At 37.7% G+C, this 24,223-nt stretch overlaps 1 protein-coding gene across 1 annotated transcript in view; it reads left to right on the top strand.

Annotated features, from left to right (window-relative positions):
* tdrd3.S (tudor domain containing 3 S homeolog) overlaps window positions 1–24,223 on the top strand; it is a 94,644-nt gene that overhangs the window by 19,324 nt on the left and 51,097 nt on the right. The window contains exons 2-3 of the mRNA XM_018249917.2: window positions 17,698–17,773; window positions 18,837–18,902. Of these exons, the coding sequence (XP_018105406.1) occupies window positions 17,698–17,773; window positions 18,837–18,902 (142 nt within the window). The remainder of the gene's footprint in view (window positions 1–17,697; window positions 17,774–18,836; window positions 18,903–24,223) is intronic.

Here is a 24,223-nt window from a genome sequence, read left to right as displayed (position 1 = left end):
TCAAGTTCCAGAATCCATCACTTTATGATGCAAGGTGAGGGGTGAGTTGAATAGCTCAGCCAGCATAAAAGGGAGAGGCGTGGAAGCAGTGCCTTTATTATTACAGAGAAAAAGGAAATCATTTTAAAAATGGGAATTATTTGATTAAAATGCAGTCTGAGTGAGATGGTTACATTTCCTCCTAAATGATGATTCCCACTGTTTATTGGGCTGGGGAGGTGTGGAAGACTCTGGATCTCCGGTTATAGTCTGCCAGTTCAAATAGGGCTACCAATAGCCAATTACAGCCCATATTTGCACCCTGGGAACTTTTTGCATGCTTATGTCCTTCTCTCTTTTTTACATTTGAATGTGGCTTAGGGGTAAAAAAAAATGGTTGGAGAGCCCTTTTGTAGAATATTGTTTTGACCTGTAATCTAGCTATTCTAGACCTAGTGAGGAGTGGAAACATACAGCACTACTGTAGGAACTGTAAGGCTAATAGCACACTAGGGAATTAGGTGATTAATCTCCTAGTGTGCCATAGCCCTAAGGGTGATGGCATGTGGATAGCTTTTTTTTACCGGAGAAGAGATGGGCAGCACTCCAGGATAAAGTAAAAATTGCCTTTATTTACACACAGCAGGGCAGCATAGCAACGTTTTGAGTCTCGCACGGCTCTTTGTCAAGCTTTGACAAAGAGCCGTGCGAGGCTCGAAACGTTGCTATGCTGCCCTGCTGTGTGTAAATAAAGGCAATTTTTACTTTATCCTGGAGTGCTGCCCATCTCTTCTCCGATTCCTGTGGTTTAGTGTGGAAGGACACTGCGGGAGGTGCACCCAAGCAACTGAGAAAATCAACCAGGTGTGTGCCCCTCAAACCCTCTTGGAACTAGCTTTTTTTTACCCACAGAAATCATGCTTCACTGGCATTTTAGAATGGTTACAAGATTCTAATGTTTCACTTGTTAAGATTTGAATTTGATTGAAAGGTATGTTGAGTGCATTGCAGCCTAGTGTGTCATCCCCAAAAGAGTGTTAGTTTGTGTGGCCATTCTAGGGGAGGTGATTGATTGTAATTAAAAAGTTAAAACAATTTGACAAATGTTGTTTTACATATGTCTAGTTATGCTTTTATCTGTTTGCTTTTTTGAATTTTTTTCTGAGTCACACCGTTATTATTTAAGGAGGGAATCACGTAGTAGGTACAACGTGGACATACAGTATGGTCTTTGGTTTTTGCACCTGATGTTAAACAGTAGATATGACTAACGCAAAATGTACATTGGTATCCTTCAATGTCAATGGGATAAACGAGCCGGTGAAAAGGGCACAGGTCCTTCGAGAATGTGGTAGGCTGAAGGCAAAAATAGTGTTTCTGCAAGAAACCCATTTTCAGGTGGGAAAACAACCTATTATAAATTCTAAACATTTTTCTCAAATTTTTACTAACAATAATCCGGACAAAAAATCTCTAGGGGTTATGACCTTAATTCACAAGGATGTTCCTTTTAAAGTTATAGACACGCTGAAAGATGAACAGGGTAGGTATTTGATACTTAAAGGTATTTTAGCTAACAATATCATTACCCTCGCCAATGTTTACCTCCCTAATCAAGGCCAGCTGACTTCATTAATAGAACTTGCAGGGAAGTTATCCACATTCTCGGAGGGCCTATTGATCATGGGTGGGGATATGAATGTTCCTTTGAACCCTTTACAAGACTCGTCTTCAGGCAAACCCCACATCTCATTCAAGATTTTGAAAAAGTTCAAGTTAGTGTTACAGGATCTAGGTGTCATAGATACGTGGAGAAGCCTTAATCCTAAAGTTAAGGATTACTCCCATTACGCAAAAGCATATAACAGCTATGCTAGGCTGGATTACATCTTTATGTCCCAACGTTGGTTACATTTATTGAAATTTTCTAGTATTGAACCAATTACCATATCTGACCATGCCCCTATCATGATAGAATTCGAGATCCCCAGTACCTTAAAAACTGAATTTCTTTGGAAGCTGAATGATCATATTCTTTTAAACAAAGATAATGTGGATGCGATCAAAAAACATATATCACAGACGTTTCTAGAGAATGACTCACCTCATGTTAACCCAGGTATCCTATGGGAGACACAGAAATGTGTCTTAAGAGGCCATCTCATTGCGCTCTGTTCCAAACTAAAAAAAGACAGAAATAAGGAGAGGGACCGATTAATGGCGGAAATAGGTAAATTGGAACAATCTCACAAACAATCGTTGGCAGTCCAAGTACAAACATTATTAGATGCTAAAAGAGCTGAATTGAAAACATTGTTGGATATCAAAACATATAAAGCTTACTTAGGCACTAGGCAGCGGTTTTACGAATTTAATAATAAATGCAACAAATTCTTTGTAAACAGGATAAAATGTCAGCAAAACAAAACCTACATTGCAGGGATCAAAGATAGACAACAAAATTTACAACAAGGTACGAAACAGATAGCTCAATGTTTTCAGGAGTTCTATCAGCATCTTTATAAGATTAAAGATTCGAGCAATACTCCACAAGATATACAGTTTATCACTCAATTTATAGCTCAGGCGAAATTACCCAAATTGGATATAACACAATCCCATCAGTTAGAAACCCCCTTTACCATATCAGAACTCCATAAAACAATAGAAGACCTTCCCAATAATAAGAGCCCAGGCCCGGATGGGTACAGCTCTAACTACTACAAACTATTCAAGGAGGAGATATCGGACCATTTATTAAAATATTATAATTATATCAACATTGAACATCCTTTTCCCCAACAAGCTAAAGAAGCACATATAACAATCATCCCCAAGGCAGGGAAAGACCGTAGCCTTTGTTCTAGCTACCGTCCAATCTCTTTAATTAATATCGATCTTAAAATATATGCCAAGATGATTGCTAATAGGCTGAAGAAGATACTGACCCAATTGATCCATGTGGACCAATCTGGGTTCGTACCCTCCAGAGAAGGGAAAGACAATACCGCAAGAATTATATCTCTCCTACATTATGCTAAAACTGCTCCTGTCCCATGTATGCTTTTGACTACAGATGCTGAAAAAGCTTTTGACAGGGTATCCTGGGATTTCCTCCGCTTGACTTTATCCGGCTTTGGGTTGGGAGACTTATTGATCAACAAGATCATGGCGCTTTATCAAACTCCGACAGCTCGCATACGAGTTAATGGTCTTTTATCTCCGACCGTGCATATTGATAATGGTACCAGACAAGGGTGCCCCTTGTCCCCGATTTTATTTATCCTTGTAATGGAGGTCCTCCTGTCGCACATTAGGTTAAATATAGACATATCTGGGCTGACACTTAATCGGCGGGAACATAAATCAGTCGCCTTTGCGGATGACCTTCTGTTTATACTAACGAATCCCCATGTTACCCTACCTAACCTTATGAATCTTTTTAACAAGTTTTGTATTGCTTCCAACTTTAAGATTAATGCCAGCAAGTCGCAAGCCATGAGCATTGGCCTATCTTTAGATGTCCAGAGACAGTTGAAAAAGAATTTCCCCTTTAAATGGTCTGAGAATATGATTAGCTACCTAGGGGTAAACATACCACATGATTTGACGCAAGTTTACAAATACAACTATATACCCCTTTTGGAAGACCTTGAAAAGACAATTCTGACTTGGGCCAAGATGCAGATATCCTGGTTCGGTAGGATTCAAATAATCAAAATGATGATTTCCTCAAAAATTTTGTACCACTTACAAATGCTTCCCATCTATTTACCCAAGAGCTTTTTCTGTAAGATAAAAACAATTATCAACAGGTTCATCTGGAACGGAAAGAAACCGAGATTGAAGTATAGTAAATTGATTTTGACAAAACAACAGGGCGGCCTAGCAGTACCAGACACTTACCTTTATTATATAGCGACCCATTTGAATCGAATCCTCCAATGGAGCCTGAAAGACAGTCAGAAAAAGTTTTGGGTGAATACGGAACAGTGTTTCTCAGTGGTTCCCCTGTGTAATACGATCTGGGCTGCAACACAAAACATTCCTAAACAATTGACGAGACACCCATTAATAGGGGCTTCATTGAAAGTGTGGAAGGAAAACTTGACTATATGGAATCTGTCCACCTGTAGCCCTTCTGTTACGCCGCTTTCAGGTAACTTGGATTTCCCCCCTAGCATAGATAGACAGACGTTTGCCCATTGGGCCTATACAGATGTTAGACCAACGGTTTTAGCGGACTTTATGAGAGGTTCCACTATCCTCGATTTACGCTCCATACAAGAATCTAGACAGATACATCCTAGAGATTTCTGGTGCTATCAACAATTGCGCCATTATATAGCCTCAATTGAGACAGACTCTTGTGACAATCAGCTGACTTGGTGGGAGAAACTGATGCAAAGACCTGAAAAGATTCAGAAACCAATCTCGAGGTTTTACAAAGGTTGTATTTTAAATGTGTTAGATTCGGGTGATGCTATTGAGAAAAGGTGGGGTGAGGAGTTGGATCTAGAGATCACGGAGGAAACGTGGTCCCAAATTTACAAATCTTTACATAAAAGCTCTGTAGCTACCAAAACGCAGGAAACCAACTATAAACTTATTACGCGATGGTACTACACACCTACGAAACTTCACAGAATGTTTCCAAGTGTATCCGATAAGTGTTGGCGATGTAACAGGCAGTCAGGAACTACTATGCATATATGGTTTGAATGTTGCAAGATTAAAAGTTTTTGGAAGGCAATTTTGGATAGCATTCAACAAATTACACCCTTACAGGGAAACATAAAACTAGCCCCCCTAATAACTCTCCACTATGATACGTCAACTCACCAGGTGATCCGCAACTGTCTAACTTTGTTTATGATCCAAGCGGCAAAGGCGCTTATCCCTAGGAAATGGAAAAACACTCAATCTCCGTCCTGGGCCGAGTGGAAATCTTCTATGGAAGAGATTAGAAAATTTGAGGAAATTAGAGCAATGCGTCAGGGTTCCTTTAGCTCATTTAGGAAGGTCTGGGCAAACTGGGATTCTTTTGTCAATATGCAAGTTGTGCCATAGCTGTGAATTTTCTGGATTACTCTCTTAAATAATTCCTTCAATTTCCTTTAAGGTGTTTCATAAGTGACTCATTACTTCCCTTCCCTTTACCTGTCATAAGGTTGTTGTACATGTCTGTATTCTTTATTTGCATCACTGTTGTATTATCTACATGCCAATATTGATGTACTCAACTTCCCCCTCTCCCTCCCCTCTTGCTTTCTGTACCCTTCCCTACTTTCCCCTTTTTGTTTTAAAATTGCAATAAAGAAAGAATTTACAAAAAAAATAAAAAGTTAAAACAAAATAATTTGGATAAGTGGGTGAATTGAATGCGCTTCCAGGTAATCGAATGACGACTCAAATCAGGCTCATAAAAAAAAAAAAATGCATTGCTATTTGAAATATGCTTATATTCATTCCCCAAAGGCAAAGGGGGATTAATATTTTTGACCCTACATCCCCTTTAACTGTTGCAGATTTGTCCCTGGTTTGGTAAAGAAAAGGGGGGTTCAAATACATGACATATAAATGAAATAGTTTTTTCTGTTTTGAGCAAAGCGAACAAGCTATGCACATTGAATGTTTAACATTCTAAAATGGCTCCTCACAGTTATCTGTCTAAAACACATTACTGTCCTGAGCACATGCTGAAGCATGATCTGACAATAAAAATACATTTGTATTAAGAAATGTATGCTTCTGCAGAGTATTCAAATACACATAGCTGCAGGATTTATGTGCGGCTGCTCATCCGCGTTAAGCTAAACAAAATAAATATTTTTCATTCAATAGTGCAGCACCCAGCAATTTCTGCAGAATGACATTGGCATTCTTAGCTTGTAATGTGTATTAGTCAAATCAAATACCAAAACCTTCAGTATTTTACAATAAATACAATGGACATGTCAGTTGTTAAGCTTGCTAAAAGCAAAACAGGCTTTTTTATGGATTAGGTAGCTTTGTTTTGCATGTCTAAGTATGGGGAGGGGGAAAATAGAAATGAGACACCAGTGCCAATAGGGATGAACCCTCGCAGGCTAACTGTCTCTAATAAAAGAATTGTGGCATACAAGCATAATGATGTGATTTTCATTTTGGTTAGAGCATTTTATCTGAATGTTATAAATGTGTTCTGGCTGATGTAAATGGAAGCTGTAGTCCATGCTCTCTTGCTTGTGACTGTATCAAGTTGTTTTTGTAAGGTCACTTTATTTTTCTGCTATATGTCATGTCGTCTTATTGAGTTCAGCGTTCCAATGTGTACGTTATTAAGTTTAAATGTTGACATTTTATCTCAGAGGGCCGTAGTTAAACAGAAACCTTTTAGACATATTTTTAACCCATCTGTCCTTTTCTGAAAAACCCAAGCTTTTGTAGATAGTTTTAAAATTGCTTCTCTCTAAATTAGATTATGTATCTGAAATTAATTATAAAGGGCAATGGACATGACAGCGTAAATGTGATGTATTAGCAATTTCCCAGAAACCGAACCAGAGTGTTAGATAAAATCATAGTGAAAGTGCATGCTGCACCTTTGTTAAAAGATTTTGTAGCATTCAAAAGTATTCCATGCCTTTCAGTGTTCACACAAGATGGGGCATTTGGAATATATAGACCTTTTTTATGCGTGCCATTGGTCTAAGGGTGGCTTTCTGTTGTTGGATGAGGTTTGAAACTTAGAAATTGGTACAGTGGTATATTGTATTATTAAAGAAAACTAAACCCTCCCAACCAAAAGCCCCCCTAAACTTCCAGGCATTGCCCCTCCCCTCTCCCTCCCCGCAATATGCTTTATTGTAAAAAAATCCTGACCCTTAAATGCGCAGCAGAGCTCCCGGTCGCTATGTTCAGGCTCTACGTATAGTTTTAGGTCTCTTTGTCGACATGAAGCCTGCTGGAACATGCTCAGTTGGGCCAAGCCAGAAATCAGCTTCAATTGCGCAGGCGCAAATCTGCGTTGAGACCCGAAGACTTTACAAAGATCCGGAAGATGATGCCGGTGAGCTCCGCTGCACTTCTCTGCTTTTAAGGGTCAGAATTTTTTAAATGGTTTTTTTTTTTACACTAAAGCACATTGCTGGGAAAGGAGAGTGGAGGGCGACAATGCCTAGAAGTTTAGGGGGGCTTTTGGTATGAAGGGTTTAGTTCTCCTATAAAGCTTAATCTCCTCCATAGCCCTACCACCCCCTTCCAAACCACATTTCTAGGGACCTCAATAATGGGGTAGTTTTGGGTGTCTTCCGTGTTGCAGTTTAATAGGTTTAAATTGTATGAGGGATCGTGGGCATGGACAGTCCAAATACAGAAGGGGATAGAAGTCTCCACAGTCTCCTGGCAAAACCATTTTCCTGGCAAAACCAGTTTCCACATATATTACTTATTTAAATCACTGACACTTAGGAATTTAAAAAGATTGCCAAATAGGCATCAGCCATTCCACTGTTCTTGAGATCATCTACAAGTGGAGAAGATTTCAAAGAACTGCCAACTTTCCCAGGCCAGGCCATCCCAGCAACTTCAGTCAAAGATTATTACGCAAAATGCTGAAAGAAGACAATAAGATCCCCAGAATTTCATCACAGAACATGTTATTAGAAAAATGCTGCATAAATTCAATCTTTGCCATGAGAAAACCTTTGCTGCTCACAAAAAACTTCAGGGCGGTGGACACCTAGGCAAAGACTAGTACTTCTTGAACAATTTTCTCTGGGCAGACCAATCAAATACAGTTGTCAGAACAATTTGGGGCTGCTTTGCTATACCAGGGTATATATTTAATTAAATTCACCAATAAATGGCTGGTAAAAAAAGAAATGGAAGGTTCTGGAATGGCCAAGCTAAAGCCCAGACCAAAATTCCATGGAGATGCTATGGGGCTTTAATTATCTCCAGTCCCATACATGAGTGTTTCTTGCAATTCCATTTATGGTATGATACATTTCCCATTCTTATATGTTCACCTGCATACTGTTACTCCCTTCTGAGAAGGCCAAATTGCCCTGTCATATAGGCCTTTCTTTTGTTAACGTGGATTTTGTAGTTAATGCTCGAAACTGTCTCTGAACTTCAATAATATTACATAGGTGAACCTTGAGTTAAATTTTAAACCACAAAGCACAGGCCTTCTCATTAAAACTTAGACGCCAAGTTTTTGGAAACTCTGGAGATTTGACTTCTATAACATCATATTCCCTGTGTTGCAGATAGGTTGGGATATTAACTGTGTAACCAGGTTGACATCTGGTGGATTTGTGTTGAACTGAATGGATTTTGTAGCTTTAATATCCAACCAGCTATTGATGAATCCCAGCCCGAGGCTTCTGAATTGTGTCAGGTGATTTTCTATACCGTAGCTTCACTGCACCTAGAGGGCCACAAATAGACACATTTATTTTTCACTTTTTGTGAGCAAAATTCATTTCTAGGGGAAACAGAATCTTGGGATGCAGAGTGTGATGGTCTCCTGAACTTCAGCTGAAAACCTACTCTGTATTGGAAAGCTAGCTTTTCATTTACAAAGGTCGTTCTGCCTCTTCTCCCTTCCATATAACAAAGCCCAGAAAATGCTTTATTTCACTTTCCTCAGCACAGGCAAGCAGACATGTTTATGCTCGAGCAGAGTACACAGTGCTGAACACACAAGCACTTTCCTTGCACACTAATAGTTAAGCATTTAAAAAAAAAAAAAGCCATATTTTTCATCCCACAAGTAGGATACATTTATCCGGAAATCTGTTGTTCAGAAAGATCCAATTTCAAAAATGCTAATTCTCTAATGTTCTGTATAGACAAATCATTATTTTTGTTTACCAATTCTTCCTTTGAGGATAGCTAAGCTAGAAAAAATCCATTGGCTTCTCAGATAACTCTGAGCAGTCTTAAATCTGATCATCAACCAGTTTGTGATGGATATTTCTATATTTACATACACGCAAATCATTTCTAATTACGGTGCATTAACTTGGAGTGCTGTAATACAAACTTATGTGTGAATTTATGGGAAAAATAGCCGAAGGTCTTGTGAAAAAGATCATTCTTTATTAAAGAATTTTCAGTGTATATACTGCCAATAATTGTCTGACGATATAATATTGTTACTAGAATGACTTGTACCTGAGAAAGATATAGCATTAAATGAAAGAAGGATTCGTCTAGCTTGAGTCCTTTGTTTTCTAAAGATTATATCTGATAATCCTATAGTGCCATCCAGTGGCTAAATCCAAAATTACAGCAGTGCATAATGCTTTTCTAGGATGTTTTATTGGAAGCATTACTACAAATTGAGATTCTTTGCCTTAACCCAGGGGGTATTTCTGCTTATTGGGCAGCCAGTTTACTAATGGCCAGGAACTGTTTACTAATGGCTTTCTGATGCTTACATGGAGCCTTGCACAGGCCTTTACTGTCATTAAACAACACATGTTACATTATAGACATTAAGTATGTATTTTTCAGTTACTTATTCTAACTTATGTGCACCATTAAAAGATGTTCAGCATTACAATATGCAAACTAAAAGTTAACTAGTGTATATCTGTATTTTGTTGAATCGACTAAGGGCAGAGACACACGTGGAGATTTGGGGACAAATCGCCCCTTCTTCGTGCGACTAATCTCCCCGAACTGCCTTCTCGCCAGCTAGAATCGGAATAGCCGACGGTATGGAATTCGGATCGCTTCATTTTCCGAAGTCATCTGAAGTTGCCTCACGAGGAAACTTTGGAAGACTTCGGAAAACGAATCGTTCCGAGTGCCATCCCACCAGTGATTTAGATTCTAGCAAGTGGGAAGGCATTGCGGGGAGATTAGTCGCCCGAAGAAGAGGTGATTTGTCGATGGGCGACTAATCTCCACATGTGTCTCTGCCCTTACAATTTCCCATCAATATCACTACTCACATGGGATTTAGACACCTAAAGCTGGCCATACACACACTAATACAATAGTATGAAAAGAAGAATTTTTGCTATTTCTATAGGGTGTAATAATGTTATGTCTTTTGGACAGTCAGTTGATCGGACAGGTTTGGCAACTTTATCTGCCAATGCACCATGCTGACAAGTGACCGATCACACTGTCTTTACATTCATTTGTAACTTCTGCCTCCCAAGTCTGGTTTCATCACATCATTCATTAGTTTACTTTCTACATAAACATACACCGTTATTTACTCGATTTCTCATTGCAGCTTAGAGTTAATGTTATGTCAAATATGAAATACAACACAAGATGTTATATTATCACAGGTAGATGTGTAAATTCTGAAATGTAATTTATCAGCAGATATTGTGCTGTTTTGAAGCTGTTGATGGCGTTGGCTTATAGTTTCTTGTAGACAGATCAACAACCAATGGTGTGCTTTATTCATCTCATTCCACTTATATAACTTGTTTACTCAACATTTGGAAATGATGTGTTCATTTGGAAGATCTCATTTATAATAGGATCATAGCACCGTCGTCCACGTGATTGCCAAAATTAGTCACAAATCAGACAACATTGCGTGGAAGTCCCTCTGGCCTCATTTCTGTATTTCAGTCTGCACCGGATTCTTTAAGTGTGCTACGCCTATTGACGTTGGGTGCAAAGGGAGCTATCGCCTGCTCAGCAAGTGGAGGTAGCACCAGGGTTCCCTTACATCACTAGGAGCAGCAGTTTCAGAATTAGTAGTGCAACAATACGGAAGTGCAAAGAATCAAACTGCACATACGGTTGTAAATCACCCCTTATGTCTGTTATGGCCATCTCATTGTTGATTAAATATGTAATGATGCTAATGTTGGGCATCGTATTGAAATAATTGCTTTTATTTCCCGAGGCTATCCCAGTGATTTCTGTGTCCAAGAATGACTACAAATCATAATCTCGCCAGATACGGTTAATTTCATAAATCATTCATATGAATTCAACTTTATTGCTGGATATGCAGGTTTCCTGGATTTTAAATAGTTTAGTCGTGAAAAATGAAAATCGTTTTCCCTTAATTTCATGAAATGGAGAACCAGGGTTGTTCATAGATAGCTAAAGAGAACAAATTTGTTGCAAATCTGCTTATCTGTGGATAGACTTTATAGAATGTACGTGGCGTATGCCTGATTGATCGGATCTAGCAATAACTGCTCATTCTTTCAGGTCCTTTTAAATAATGTATTAAACTTTTATTGGCTTGGTTAAATTGTGAGAAACCTGTGAAGCAAGTGAAACTTTTATTTCTGTAAGTTAATTGACTTTGGCTCCACAGGCATAATGATATTCTGAATTAATTTGCTCTTCGTGAAGACTTTATTATTTCATTTAACCAAATTTGTCACTGGGAAGTGCAGTGCAATATGAAGCAGATAATAAGCACTCACATTAAATTAAAAATAATGCCATGCATTGTTTATACACATCCTAAGGTACTGTTTCTCAACTAGAGAGGATACAGTCTAGTTCCTGGGAAATTATCAACTCCATATTGCATAACTAGGCAGGGAGATCTTACAGGGAGCAAGAGACTATTCTAGACTAGCTATTCATAACTGTTTGTGCTTTTAGGGATTAAATCAGTTTTCCAGTACCAGTCAGTTTAGTATAAACTTGAGCTTTCATTTCTATACCCTGTGCCAGAGCCAGATTAAGACTAACTGGGGCCCTAGGCAAGGTCGTCCATTTGGGGCCTCCACTTTAAAAGAAATAGAACAAGTAAATAATGCTCTACCACCGCAAACATATTTTTGACCATGAATACTTTGTGGCCACATCCCCAAATACCATGCCTATTTTACAGAACTATAACCTTTGCATTGGCAGAATCAGAAGCTCACAGTGCAGTAGAAGATACAGTGGCCCCACCATTTCATGATATATTTTGGCCCAACGCATTCCACAACACATTGTGGTACCTGTATTTCATGACCGTAAGATCACTGCAGAAATGGCCAACGAGCATTACATTAAAGGAGAAGGAAACTACAGAGGCATTTTATTGCCAATAGATTAGCTGCAATAGTGCAAGCTAGAATGCTATATTTATTCTGTAGAATGTTTTACCATACCTGAGTAAAAAGCTCTAGAAGCTCTCTGTTTGTTTAGGATAGCTGCTGCAGTATTAACATGGTGTGACATCACTTCCTGCCTGAGTCTCTCTCTGCTCTGGGCTCAAATTACAGCGGGGGGGGGAAGAGGAGCAAACTGAGCATGCTCTTGCCCAGGGCAATGAGGTTTAAGATGAAGGCAGGAAGTCTGATACAGAAGCTCATGTGTACACAATAGAAGGAAAGAAATGCAGTGTTTCTTTTGACAGAGGACTCAGAGCAGCATTACTTTGAGGGTTTACTGGTGAATATAGATGGACCTTTCTGATAAGGCTTACTTAGTTTCAACCTTTCCTTCTCCTTTAACTCAAGACTTGCCAGAAAGAACACTGAAGAAATGACCATGGGAACTCCATTAACACCATACTTGGATAGCTTGAGAGCATTACTTTATCCAAGCTGAATAGCACATGATTTTTCTTATTTTCTAATGCTCCCATCTTTGATTTATTCTAACTGACAGCGATGCTGTGAATAGTGTTGGCTTATTGGTGTGGCAAATCCCTTCAGACCCTGGCAGGGGCCCTTTAGGAACTGGGTCTCCTCTATGCTATGGCATCTACAAGGGGACTTACAGTATATGCACAACTGGGACCAGGCCCCTAATTCTAGGTTGGCCCTTTTTCTATTGCATAGGGCACACAGTGGGTAATCCAGTACTCCCCTATGCCCAGGCCTGTTCCTGCATAAACTGGAACATTTTTCTCTCAAGTACTGAATTATAGGAGTCCGTTCAAAAGGGTCCAGTGTGCTCTTAGTCTCAGATTAATTCTAGAATTTCTTCCAGTCCTTCCTCTATTTCTGGTCGACCCTGCCCCAGCTTCCTTGCTCAGTTGCTCGTTTTTAGTAATTTGCTGGCAATACGCAAGGAACATGAGTAGATGTTTGTGTGAGCACACTATATCTGTCATGTATGCAGCGCTACTTACTTATATTCTCTCCTAATGCAAACCATTTACCGTTCTGAAACTGTCAGAATACATGCTATGTGCAAGATATCTGGTTTGTAAACTCTGTCTTGGATTTGCTACATATACAGGATATTTACTCACCGTTCACAGTTGGTATAGACTGTTTCCTTATGTAAGAAAGTAAAATCTTGCAAATAGTGTGCCCTTGTGTGAGACAAACTGTAAGCTTGATAGGTACTTATATGAATGATGAACACTGTAAAGAACTGTAATAATTGTACCAGACCTATAGAAATATCCGTTCAGTATGCCATTTCATGGCATTTCAGAAGAAAGAAATGGGAAAACGGATGGCTCCTATCTGGCTCAATTAAATTACATCTAAAAAGCTAAAGCACCAAACTATAGTTGTGCTTAACATTAACAGTGACGGAAACTACCAGGTAATAACTCACTGAGTAGAAAGATTGACCTGGGTGTACAAACCCCAGGTCCGGCACTTTTATGTACAACCAATTAGACTTCTGAATTGTATAATAGTCAGCAGAGCTTACACTCACCGAATAAACCGGATGGCCCGGGTGCCGTGCCCCGAACCCGTAGTTTAGGCAATGTGAATCAAGGAAAATAATTGTGCACGCACTCCTGCAGCAAAGGCGGTTGGAGGGAAAAACTGAAGCTTTATTCCATCTTGTTAAAAGATAAACGTCCTAACACGTTTCATATCGAATGATACGTAATCATAGGCACTAACGTCCTAACACTAAACGCGTTAGGACGTTTATCTTTTAACAAGATGGAATAAAGCTTCAGTTTTTACCTCCAACCACCTTGGCTGCAGGAGTGCGTGCACAATTATTTTCCTTGATTTCAGAAGCAAGCACATTCCAAATCAGAATTCAATAGTCAGCCCTGCAGCATCAGTTTCACATGGGCATCATTTTGTGCTTGGTGATGTCTGATGACCCTTGCGCTCGGCTTTACAGCAGCTGCCCAGATCTATATTTCCCTTTCTCAACCGAGGGTGAGAGAAGATCCATGGACATCACGCTGCTCGTTCCTCTGTATGCAGTGGCCTGAAGCAGGGCCTGATAAAGTTCATTTACACAGAAGTCCGGGCACATCGGACAAGTGCTGCTATTTGTCAATGTTATACAGCATACTGATGGGTAATGCATCTCGCATGCTATGTTACGCTTCTTGTACAATAAAGTTTGCTAGTTACTTTTTCATTAATCCAAGCAATTACTATTTCCAGAGTATCTATGGACAATTTTTTGACTATGAGAATCATGAACTTTATGACAGTAGCCGTGGTGTGTAGACATATGGTTGCCACCTGTCTGATTTCACCCATATTTGAAAGGGCTGTCTAGGTGAAACCTTTTTGTCCCGATTTCCAAATTAGGAAATCTGGACATGACATTGAAAATAACATGGAGATCAGCCAATCGCTGGTCACCACGTCATCAGTCCCACCCCTGACATCATTGCCTGCAACCTCATTGGTACTGCCCCCGTTAACGCCTCTGACATCATCTGGCCTGCCTCCGATGTCACCTGCCCCTCTGCTTGTTTTCCGGCCCCAGAAAAGGTGGCAACCCTATGTAGGCATCAGATGTATACTATCCCCACTTCATGGTAACATTAGGTCCCCGGGAACATTAGCAACTGTACAGTTAATTAGATAAAGAGATTAGCTCATTTGCTTTTTTTTTAAAGTTACTTTATTGTTGCTGTATTTATAGTTCAGAGAAATAATTGCATTCGGCATGTTACAGGTCTAGATTGTTCATTAGGGAGCAAAGACAATCTGTGTTTTTGCTGTTCGTTCTAGTAAACAAGCATTCCCTTGGGCTGTTCTCCTGCTCTGCCTTTCACTTGTGGGCCCTGATGACACAGGGGAACTGATTAGAAAGCTCCAGTTGTTTTTTTAGTAGTCTCTCTCAGGCACAGCGCAGGTGCATTCAGGGACATGGGAGCTTATGTTATCTGACAGCCAGATCTCTCTGTTTTCATTATGGATAGTTGCACGCTAAGGGAAGGAACAGCAATGTAGTGATAGATTTCATATCTGGTGTGGGGCAGAATGTTCTTAAGCAAATAGCAGTCCAGAGTACCAGAAATCCCAAATGGTTATGCAAGCTATCCCAGACTGTTCTCCCAATAGACATTGCTTAGAAATTGTATCCAAACATAACTTTATGGAATAACTTGTGAAAATTAGATAACCAATATTAACTATTAGTATTAATTGTTTCCTGCAATGTCTACTCCAAATATGCATAATGAATACATTGATAAATACATTCTGTGGACAATTCGCCTTAACTTTCCCAAAGAGCAAGCTGTAGGCCGTTACTCTAATACAGGGGTCCCCAACCTTTTATACCTGTGAGCCACATTCAAATGTAAAAAGTCTTAAGGAGCAACACAACAATATGGTAGAGTGCTTCCACCCCTGATCATGTACCCTTTGTGGTACCAGGTGCTACACCGGAGAACCCACTCCTGCCGTGTGGGTCATGTAGATACGTAGAAGAAATTCCAGTGGCACACTGAATGCTTTTTTCAGCACTTTTTTAAGGAGCAACACAAACATGAAAAAAGATTCTAAGGGGGGCCAAAAAAGGACTGTAATTATGTGAATTGGCAGCATATTGTAGGTTCTGTTTGGCAGTAAACCTTCTTTTATGCAACCAAAGATTGCCTTCAAGCCAGTAATTCAAAAATAAGGACCTGCTTTGAGGCCACTGGGAGCAACAGTCAGGGGTTGGTGAACATACTGTAATGTGCAACATTTATGCTCTACTAATTTAATCAAGCTTTAGTACTCCTTTAAGGCATGCTTTTCCAAATTTCTCAAAAACCCTTTAAACTGGCAAACACCTAATCCCAAGAATACTGGATAATAGATCTAAAACCATAATGCCATAATGCCAATTATGCATAATTTAGTTTGTCCAAACAGCAAGTTTAGAAATTGCAAGAAACTAGTCCATGGTTAAGTGATATTATGCTAACATGCTTGGAATGCATACATGTGAACATATGGGAATCGGTGACTTTATAGGCTGCAAACCCCTTTCCTAGCAAGATTAGATATCCTTTTATGTTCAAAATATACATCCATATTGAAACTGATACTGCTTTTTAGTAATAGTTTAGAAACATGGCACAGTGATGCAGTGTACAAAATCTGCAACAATCATCCTCTCAGTATCTCATGTCTTCCTGGTCTGATACAGTTTTTGAATTAAATGGATATTGTCATCAAAATAAATAGGCTTTATTTTAACTTAAAATAATGCACACGCTTTGGTCTTTAGCTTTCTGTTAGTCACCTGAATGTACTTTCCACAACCTAATTTATGTGAACAGTAAATAGTACTCGTATGGCACAGACTGGCCTTTTAAGTAGGCAATGCTTGGGAGGGTGAGAGTTTTAAAATGATCCCTAAGGGATGTCCTTGTAATCAGGCCTAAAAAGGCAGTCTAAAATTACCACTAGCTATCCCTATCTAGAGAAAAGCTACCTAAAGGGCATTTGGTGTAGGTATAGCACTGTAGGTATGGTACATAACAACAACCAGATGGATTCTATACCTGAAGCTTGCAAATGGGGTGCTCCCAATTTTATTGAAGGTACATGAAGACATTGACATGCATCAAACGCTTCAGGACTTGATCAGCCTTCCTCAAGTTATAAAAACACAGAGATATGCAAGAAATGATACCTTACAGTGATACTGTCCCAGTGGCATGGAATTCATTGCCCTACATGTATACTTTGTAGGATATATGAAATCCAAAATGTTGTGTACTAAATTAACATACAGTGTGTGAAAGTTTATGAACCCTTTAAAGTGTTCTATATTTTTATATGAATGTGGCCTAAATCATGCGATTTTAAAATAAGGCCTAAAAGTATGATGAAAACCTAGGTAAACAAATGCAATAAAAATATTATATTTGGTCATGTATTTATTGAAAGAAATTATCCAAAATGATATCTGGATGTGGCAAAAGTAAATGAATCCTTAGAATTATCATATCATTTGAAGATGAAATCAAAGTCTGTTTTTTAGTTGAACGTAGTCTTTGTCTGTTTTATCTAAGAAATATGTATTTACGGTATGTTATTTATTGCATTAAACAGGAAAACAGGACAAAAAAATCTGAAAGCTTCTGTATGTCCCATTTTACATTTTTTTTAGCAACAAAACAAATCTGCTGGCTACTTGGAAGCCCTCTGTATTAATAAACACCTTCTGTCCCCCTGTAAAGAGCAAAACATAATACAGACTGTTGGGTGCAAGAAATAGCAAAAAACATAGATATTCCTTAATTAAAACAGTTGGCAAAAAGTATGTTCAACGTAAGCCCCTTTAACTAGCCCCTTTCAGTAGATTATTTAAAAACAATCAGGAATTATTGTAATAAATGCATATTCTGAGCTGAACTGATTTTATTTGAAATAAGTGTATTCAGTGTGCCCCCAGCTATCTGGAGTCTCAGGTTTTTTAAGATCCGATAACCTTGTTATATTTAATTTAAGGCAAATTTCCCCTTCAAAGAGTATTTCAATGCTGGAAGATATATCTTTTGTATTTGATTAGGGATAAAACATATTTGATTGTACTGTGACTTCTAATTAATGTCACTATGCTTTTTTTCAGGTGCCTTTCAAAGGATGGGTTGGAAGCATGCAAGTATTCAACAGAGAACAGAACGATGCTACTTGTAGCTCTCAATGTATGTTCAGATTTTCATTTTGTGTTATTGCTTTCATTTAAAGAGGAACTGTCGCTATTTTAAAAAGATGATCTATATCTATAATGTTCTAAAAAGCCACTAGAGTTCTGGATATTTAGGAATTTTCACAGATTGGTTTTATTACTTTTTTCTTATAATTTTTAGAAGATTAATGATAATTATTTAATGTGCTTCCTCAATCAAGCATTTTTTGCCTACAAAATTCTGTTATACCGTGCTTGTCTGACAAGGATGCCAAATGAGCAATGCCTAATATGGCTATACATGTGCTGGACCTAATCTGGCTGATCTGGTAGTTTTTCCCTCAGACAAAAAAATAGGTCATAATGGCGGCCAATACATGCCCCTCTGGAAAGGACCACATTAATGCACCAATTCGTTTTTCTTCCCTAATGGTAATTTCAAGATGCCTGATTTTTGAACAAGATGAGATTGTTAGGGAGAGCCCATACATGGGCAAATAGGTGGTTGACGTGTTCTGAAGAGACAAACTTGGCAATTTTTCCTTGTATGACAAGCTTCAAGGTGGACATACACGATAAGATCTGCTCGTTTGGCGAAGTTGCCAAACGAGCGGATCTTTCCCTGATATGCCCACTAACTGCAGGGAGATTTTGGGTTAATCCAAATGTTCGGCCCTGATTACAACAAAAAGAATGGAAACAAAACCAGCCTGTTTGGTTTATTTAATGTTTATATAATTTTCTGGTAGACTGAAGCTGTGAAGATCTAAATTATGGAAAGATCTGTTTTATTTGGAAAACCTGATGTCCCGAGCATTCTGAATAACAGGTTCCCTACCTGTACCATCAAGTAATGCAGCACTTTACAGTAATTGTATTTATTTAACAGGGGACTTACAGTAATCAATAAAGGTAGTGTTATAAAAATAGGTTAAGAAGGCTGTGCTTACAAGAGGTTAAACTAAAGTTTTAAATAAATTTGTTTGACAAATTTAAGGACCGTGACATTTAGTTCTTACGTGCTTTGACTTGTTCATATGTTTATGCAAAGTTCTACTGTATTCTTCTTTTCTTTTTAGACAGATCTGAGAACCAGTGGGAAGAAATTTCTCCCTAATGACATTAACGGAGGCAAAGTAGAGAAGGTAGGTTAGCAACCTGTTTTTTCTTTTCTTGTAGTTCTGCATCTTGCTAGATCTGTTTTGCTTGGGGAGAGCCGGACTAATTTTCTTGTTTTGTTTTATAGTTTTCAGAAGTTATGTTTAAAGTTGTTCTCTAGAGATAAAATGAATTGTGTTAAAATTGCATGGCACTGCTGCTGACCTCTTTGGTGTCACAGAAGTAGTAGCTTTCACTTAAACTGATTATGTTCCGACTTCATCCCTTCCCTGGGTGCAAAACCCGCGGAAGGTGCACAAACAGTGTTTTATTAATGTCTGAAGGATGGCTTGGAATAAATCAGACTTCAGTGGTGGCGAGCGTTGTCTGCGTGCGTGTTGAGTTACTCGCTGTTTCCATTTCTTTATCAGCTGATGATTCATTGTCTGACTGGATGCGTGACAAGTCTGCTACCTGCCTAATTCAGAGGTGACTGCCAGCTAGCATAGAAGCAGCCGGTGTCACTATAAAATCTGTGTTGAAAAGGGAGGCAAAGTAATATGCAATGCATTGCACGTACTATCTGTAGAACAAATGCAAAGAAAAAAAGTTATAGTTATCATTCTATATTCTTCTGTATAGTAGAAATATATTTTATACAAAAACAGTACAGAAGATAGAGGGTTATATATCAAAATCCGAAATTTACTGATTTATTTTATTTAAAACAAATTTGAGAAAACTAGAATCCACAATTTGACCTTATTTATTATTAAAAAAAAGCACAAATTAATCAGATCAGGGAAAACTCGATATAGTCAATAAAAAAACATTTTTTTTTCTAATTTCCCCCCCCCAAATCACTCAATTTTTTTAGGGCTTTTTCCCAAAATGTCAAAATTTTGTTGAATTTGTGGGCTATTTCCAGAGCAGACCACAAAAACTTCCAAATAGGATAGGGACCTCTTCGATTCACTTACAGTATAATCCCCATTTTACATTTTTCAGGGGACCATAAAAAATGGTGTAAAATCCAGGGAAATGTAGTATGCATAATATATAGATGGGACCAGAAAACAACAATGTAAATAAGGGAAAACATAAAATCCGGGAATGTAAAATTGAAGGTTCACTGTGTATACAACCTCGGCCTGAGATGGAGGATTCAGACTTTATCCAACCTCGGAGTATAATAAATCTTGAAAAAAAATTCAGTTTTTTTTTTCCACTAAAAATTCGGATTTTATAGTGCAACAAAAATTTTGCATTTGGATTTTAATAAACAACCTCCAATAGACCTTACAATCTAAATTATACTTAATTTACATATTTGCTTTTATAAGTGGAGTGTTACTACCTTTGTCTGTCTGTCTGTCTGTCTAAAAAACAGCATGTTACAAATATATATTTTTTGGTTATACATTTGAATGGGAGCTGTCATGGTACTTGCATTAGGTCAAACATCTTCAATACACCAAACAAGAAAATTACCAATAGGTAGTCTGTAATCCTGTTTACCTCACTGTAAAATGACAATGTCAATACAGCACCTTACAAAACTCACAAACTCTAATTAGTTTCTTTTTTTCATTTTTGAGATTTACTAAGCACAAAAATTTGCATGTAATAATTCAGCATCTTAACAGCTAGCAAGTTCATGTATAAGTCAGTGGTAGTTGTCTTAAGCAAAATGTAAGTGACTTTTTTTATATTTGAGTTTTTTTAATTAATAAGTACACATTTAATATGGACGTTTTTTTTTTTTTTTGATTAATTGAGTTTTGATAAATAAACCTCCCCAACTCAGACCCCCCGACCCGGAGATGTCTGCCAGTATCTAAGCTACTCATACTTAAATAGGATGCATGTTCAGAAGACATATTTCAAAATGTGCACATGTTTGTAGAATACATTTCTGCAACTGATGTTGGGATCAGTGAGCGCACATGTACACAAGATTTGGAGACATTGGGACATTGGGGAAGACAATATCGCAACCAGAAACTGAGGTAGGTGAAGGTTTTGCTTAGATGGATGCTGACAAAAGTAATTAGTATTCTGGGGGAAAAAAATCATTTGAATTAAATCCCATGGTGAATGTTACAACTTTACCGGTTTAACTTGATTTGAATTGCATCTGTAAGTATCTTTTAATGAGAGTCAAGGGATACCGTTGAGTATGTTTGGATGGCAAATGTCTGCCCTTAGTAAAAAATATACTGCAGTTGGTTTTTGAAACACCCTGGTCTCAACTGGACTTACCTCTATATTCTGATATAGTATTAAATCCAAAAATTCTGTTGTGTTTTCACAATATGACAATGCTAGATTGCTGTTCTTTAGATACATTAAAAAGACTTAAAGTACTTCTGTTGAACCATTCCAAATAAAAACCATATGACCATATAAACCTAATGACCATGAAATGTTCTTTAGTTTGTTCAAGAGATAGCTTGTGTCTTTAAAATGAGACTTGTGTTAAACTAAAGCTGAAAGCACATGTCCACCCAATCTGATAGGCCTTCATTCCATGAACCTATGTTGGATACAATTAGATGGCCTTCTGGATTGAATCTTGAGAGGAATTTGTTAATCTGCGCTAACTCCAGTGTCTCCTGTCCTGACACTGTTATATGTACTTACACCATAAAAGGGGTGGTTCACCTTTAGGTTCTCTTTTAATATGTTATGGAATGCCCATTGAAACTTTTTAATTGGTCTTCATTATTTATGTTTTATAGTTTTTTTTAAATTATTTGCTGCCTTCTTCTGACTTTCCAACTTTCGTGTGGGGGGGCACTGACCCCATCTTAAAATTCTTGGATGGCCATCATAAACAAGTGAGACTTAATTGGGTAACATTAGAACCCAGTCTGTGATGAATATCATACAGTAGAACCTCCATTTTACATTTTTCAGGGGGCCATAATAAAATGGTGTAAAATCCAGGAAAATGTAAAACCAGGGAAATGTATTATGTATAATATAGAGGTGAGACCAGAAAATAAGGGAACTTAAAATCGGGATGTAAAATTGAGGTTTCGCTGTAGTTTCCTTTCAATCTGAGAAATCAGGAATGTCTGTATAAAAACTGAAATATAAATGACATTTATATTTGATTTTGTATGCACCTATACACAAACCCAACTACATTAGGGGGGTTTATTTTGTACTTCTTCTAATTCTGGGTTAGTTAAAGAGTTATTTCTATTTCAGTTGAAAACACTACATTGTTCCTGGCTGGTACAAAGAAATAAGAACACAAGGTTGCCATAACACATTAATGATTAGAGAGAGATGCAGTTGAATGAATTGGAACTGAAACAATGAATCAGAATTAGTTTATGGTACTGATAATTAACTATTAGCTAGCATATTTATCCTACACGTGTGTATTGAAACAAACAATATTTCTTGGAAAGATCTTTTCCTAAAAAGATCGTAATTGTTATGTCTATGGCCACTTTTAGTCGCAGAATCTGCCACATCGGGCATCCATCAAAGACTTCTGCTATCTTTATTACAAAGCACTATATGAAAGCAGGACTAATATGTAAGCTCTGCTAGATGACAAAAATATCAGCACCATAAATGAATTCTGATTTATTGTTTCCATTCCAATTCATCATTAATGTGTTATGACTACCTTGTGGTCTTATTTCTTTGTACCAGCCAGGCAAAATGCAGTGTTTTCAATATGAAATAAAAATAGCTCTTTAACTAATCTAGAAGAAAATTAGAAGCACAAAATGTTTAAGGGAAAATAATTCCCCCCTTTTTTGACATTTAGCTGGGCTTGGGCATAAACGCTATCTGCAAGTACATGTGGATTTTGGTGCCGAAATGTGCGACTGTAGAAAGTATGCATTTTGGTGCCAAAATCTGCCTTTTGTGCTTACATCCAATGGTTCTAGGTGCAGTCAAGAAAGGGACTAATTATCGGCCTGCGTTTATCCACATGCCGAAAATCTGCTGCCACATCTGGCATTAAAGCCTTAATGGGTGCCAGAACTGCTGTTTTGAGTTTGAATGGAAAGAAATAGTAGAGATAATTTATAAATTCAAGTGCAATGTGCAATTTCAGATACAAATTGCCTTTTTTTTAACCCATAATATATTTGGCTTCTCCATAATTTTAGCATAATTTCAGACATATTTTGAGTTATAATCAGCCACAGTTATGCCTGGTGTATCAAATGGATGCATTTGCTCTCAGGTCCGGGGTTGGGGTAGCACCAGTTTCCTTAGCCTCAGTAAGTGCTCATTATTCCCGACAAGAATGGCTGTATGGATGTATTGGCAACCACGTGGAAGTGCAGAAATGTATTTGGACACAAATACCTTAATGAACTGTATCAATATGTTTTCTCCATTGCCTCCAATTTGTAGCACTCGCTGGTGCATACTTAAATGACCCATACTATATAGAAATAAAAGTTCTTTAAAGCATTAAAATAAATAAAGTTGTGTTTATTTGTTTTAAAGTTTTATAGCTTGGAAAATTAATGTTAGCCCCAACAATTTCCAATACTGTATGGTAACTAAGGGCTATGTGTATACACGTATATATCCGGGTTTGACTTTTGAGAGATTTGGCTGTTCCAAAATCAAAATTTGAATTTTTTAATGAATTTACTGTAAGAATGTTCGCCCCAATAATTTCCAATACTGTATGGTAACTGTGGGCTATATGTATACACGTATATATCCAGGTTTGACTTTTGAGAGATTTGGCTGTTCCAAAATCAAAATTTGAGTTTTTTTTATGAATTTACTGTAATATTTAGGGTCATTGTCATGTTTCAGTTGAATTTAGCAATCCCTGAGCTGCAAACTAGGAAGTAGTGTTACACATCAAATCACTCCAGCCTTTATACATTACATTTTTGGCTAACTAACAATATTGAAAACGTTTTATTTTGCACAGCCTATCTATTTACCCAGTTTTTATTTTGTATACTGAACAATTTCTTTAAAGGAGATAATAAACCTAATAATTGATATGGTTAAATATGCCTTATTTTACATACTGAATTTATATATATATATATATATATATATATATATATATATATATATATATATATATATATATATATATATATATATATATATATATATATATATATATGTAGAAAAACGCTTGCACTCAAATCCAGTCTTGGCGATATTGTGGGTGCTCGGTCAAAGCTTCAGCATACAATCATTCGATAAGGACCCGCACTCCAATGTTTCGTGAAAAAAGTTTTTTTATTTTATTTTATTTTATTTTAACTTGTGCATCCTTTTTTTTTTTTCGTGAAAAAAGTTTTTTTATTTTAACTTGTGCATCCAACGTTTCGGCCCATGCCTGGGCCTTTATCAAGGA

This window comes from Xenopus laevis, chromosome 2S, assembly GCF_017654675.1.
Source record: "Xenopus laevis strain J_2021 chromosome 2S, Xenopus_laevis_v10.1, whole genome shotgun sequence".
NCBI lineage: Eukaryota > Metazoa > Chordata > Amphibia > Anura > Pipidae > Xenopus > Xenopus laevis.
The sequence above is the reverse complement of the archived record's forward strand: the minus strand, read 5'-3'. Positions and strand labels throughout refer to the sequence as shown.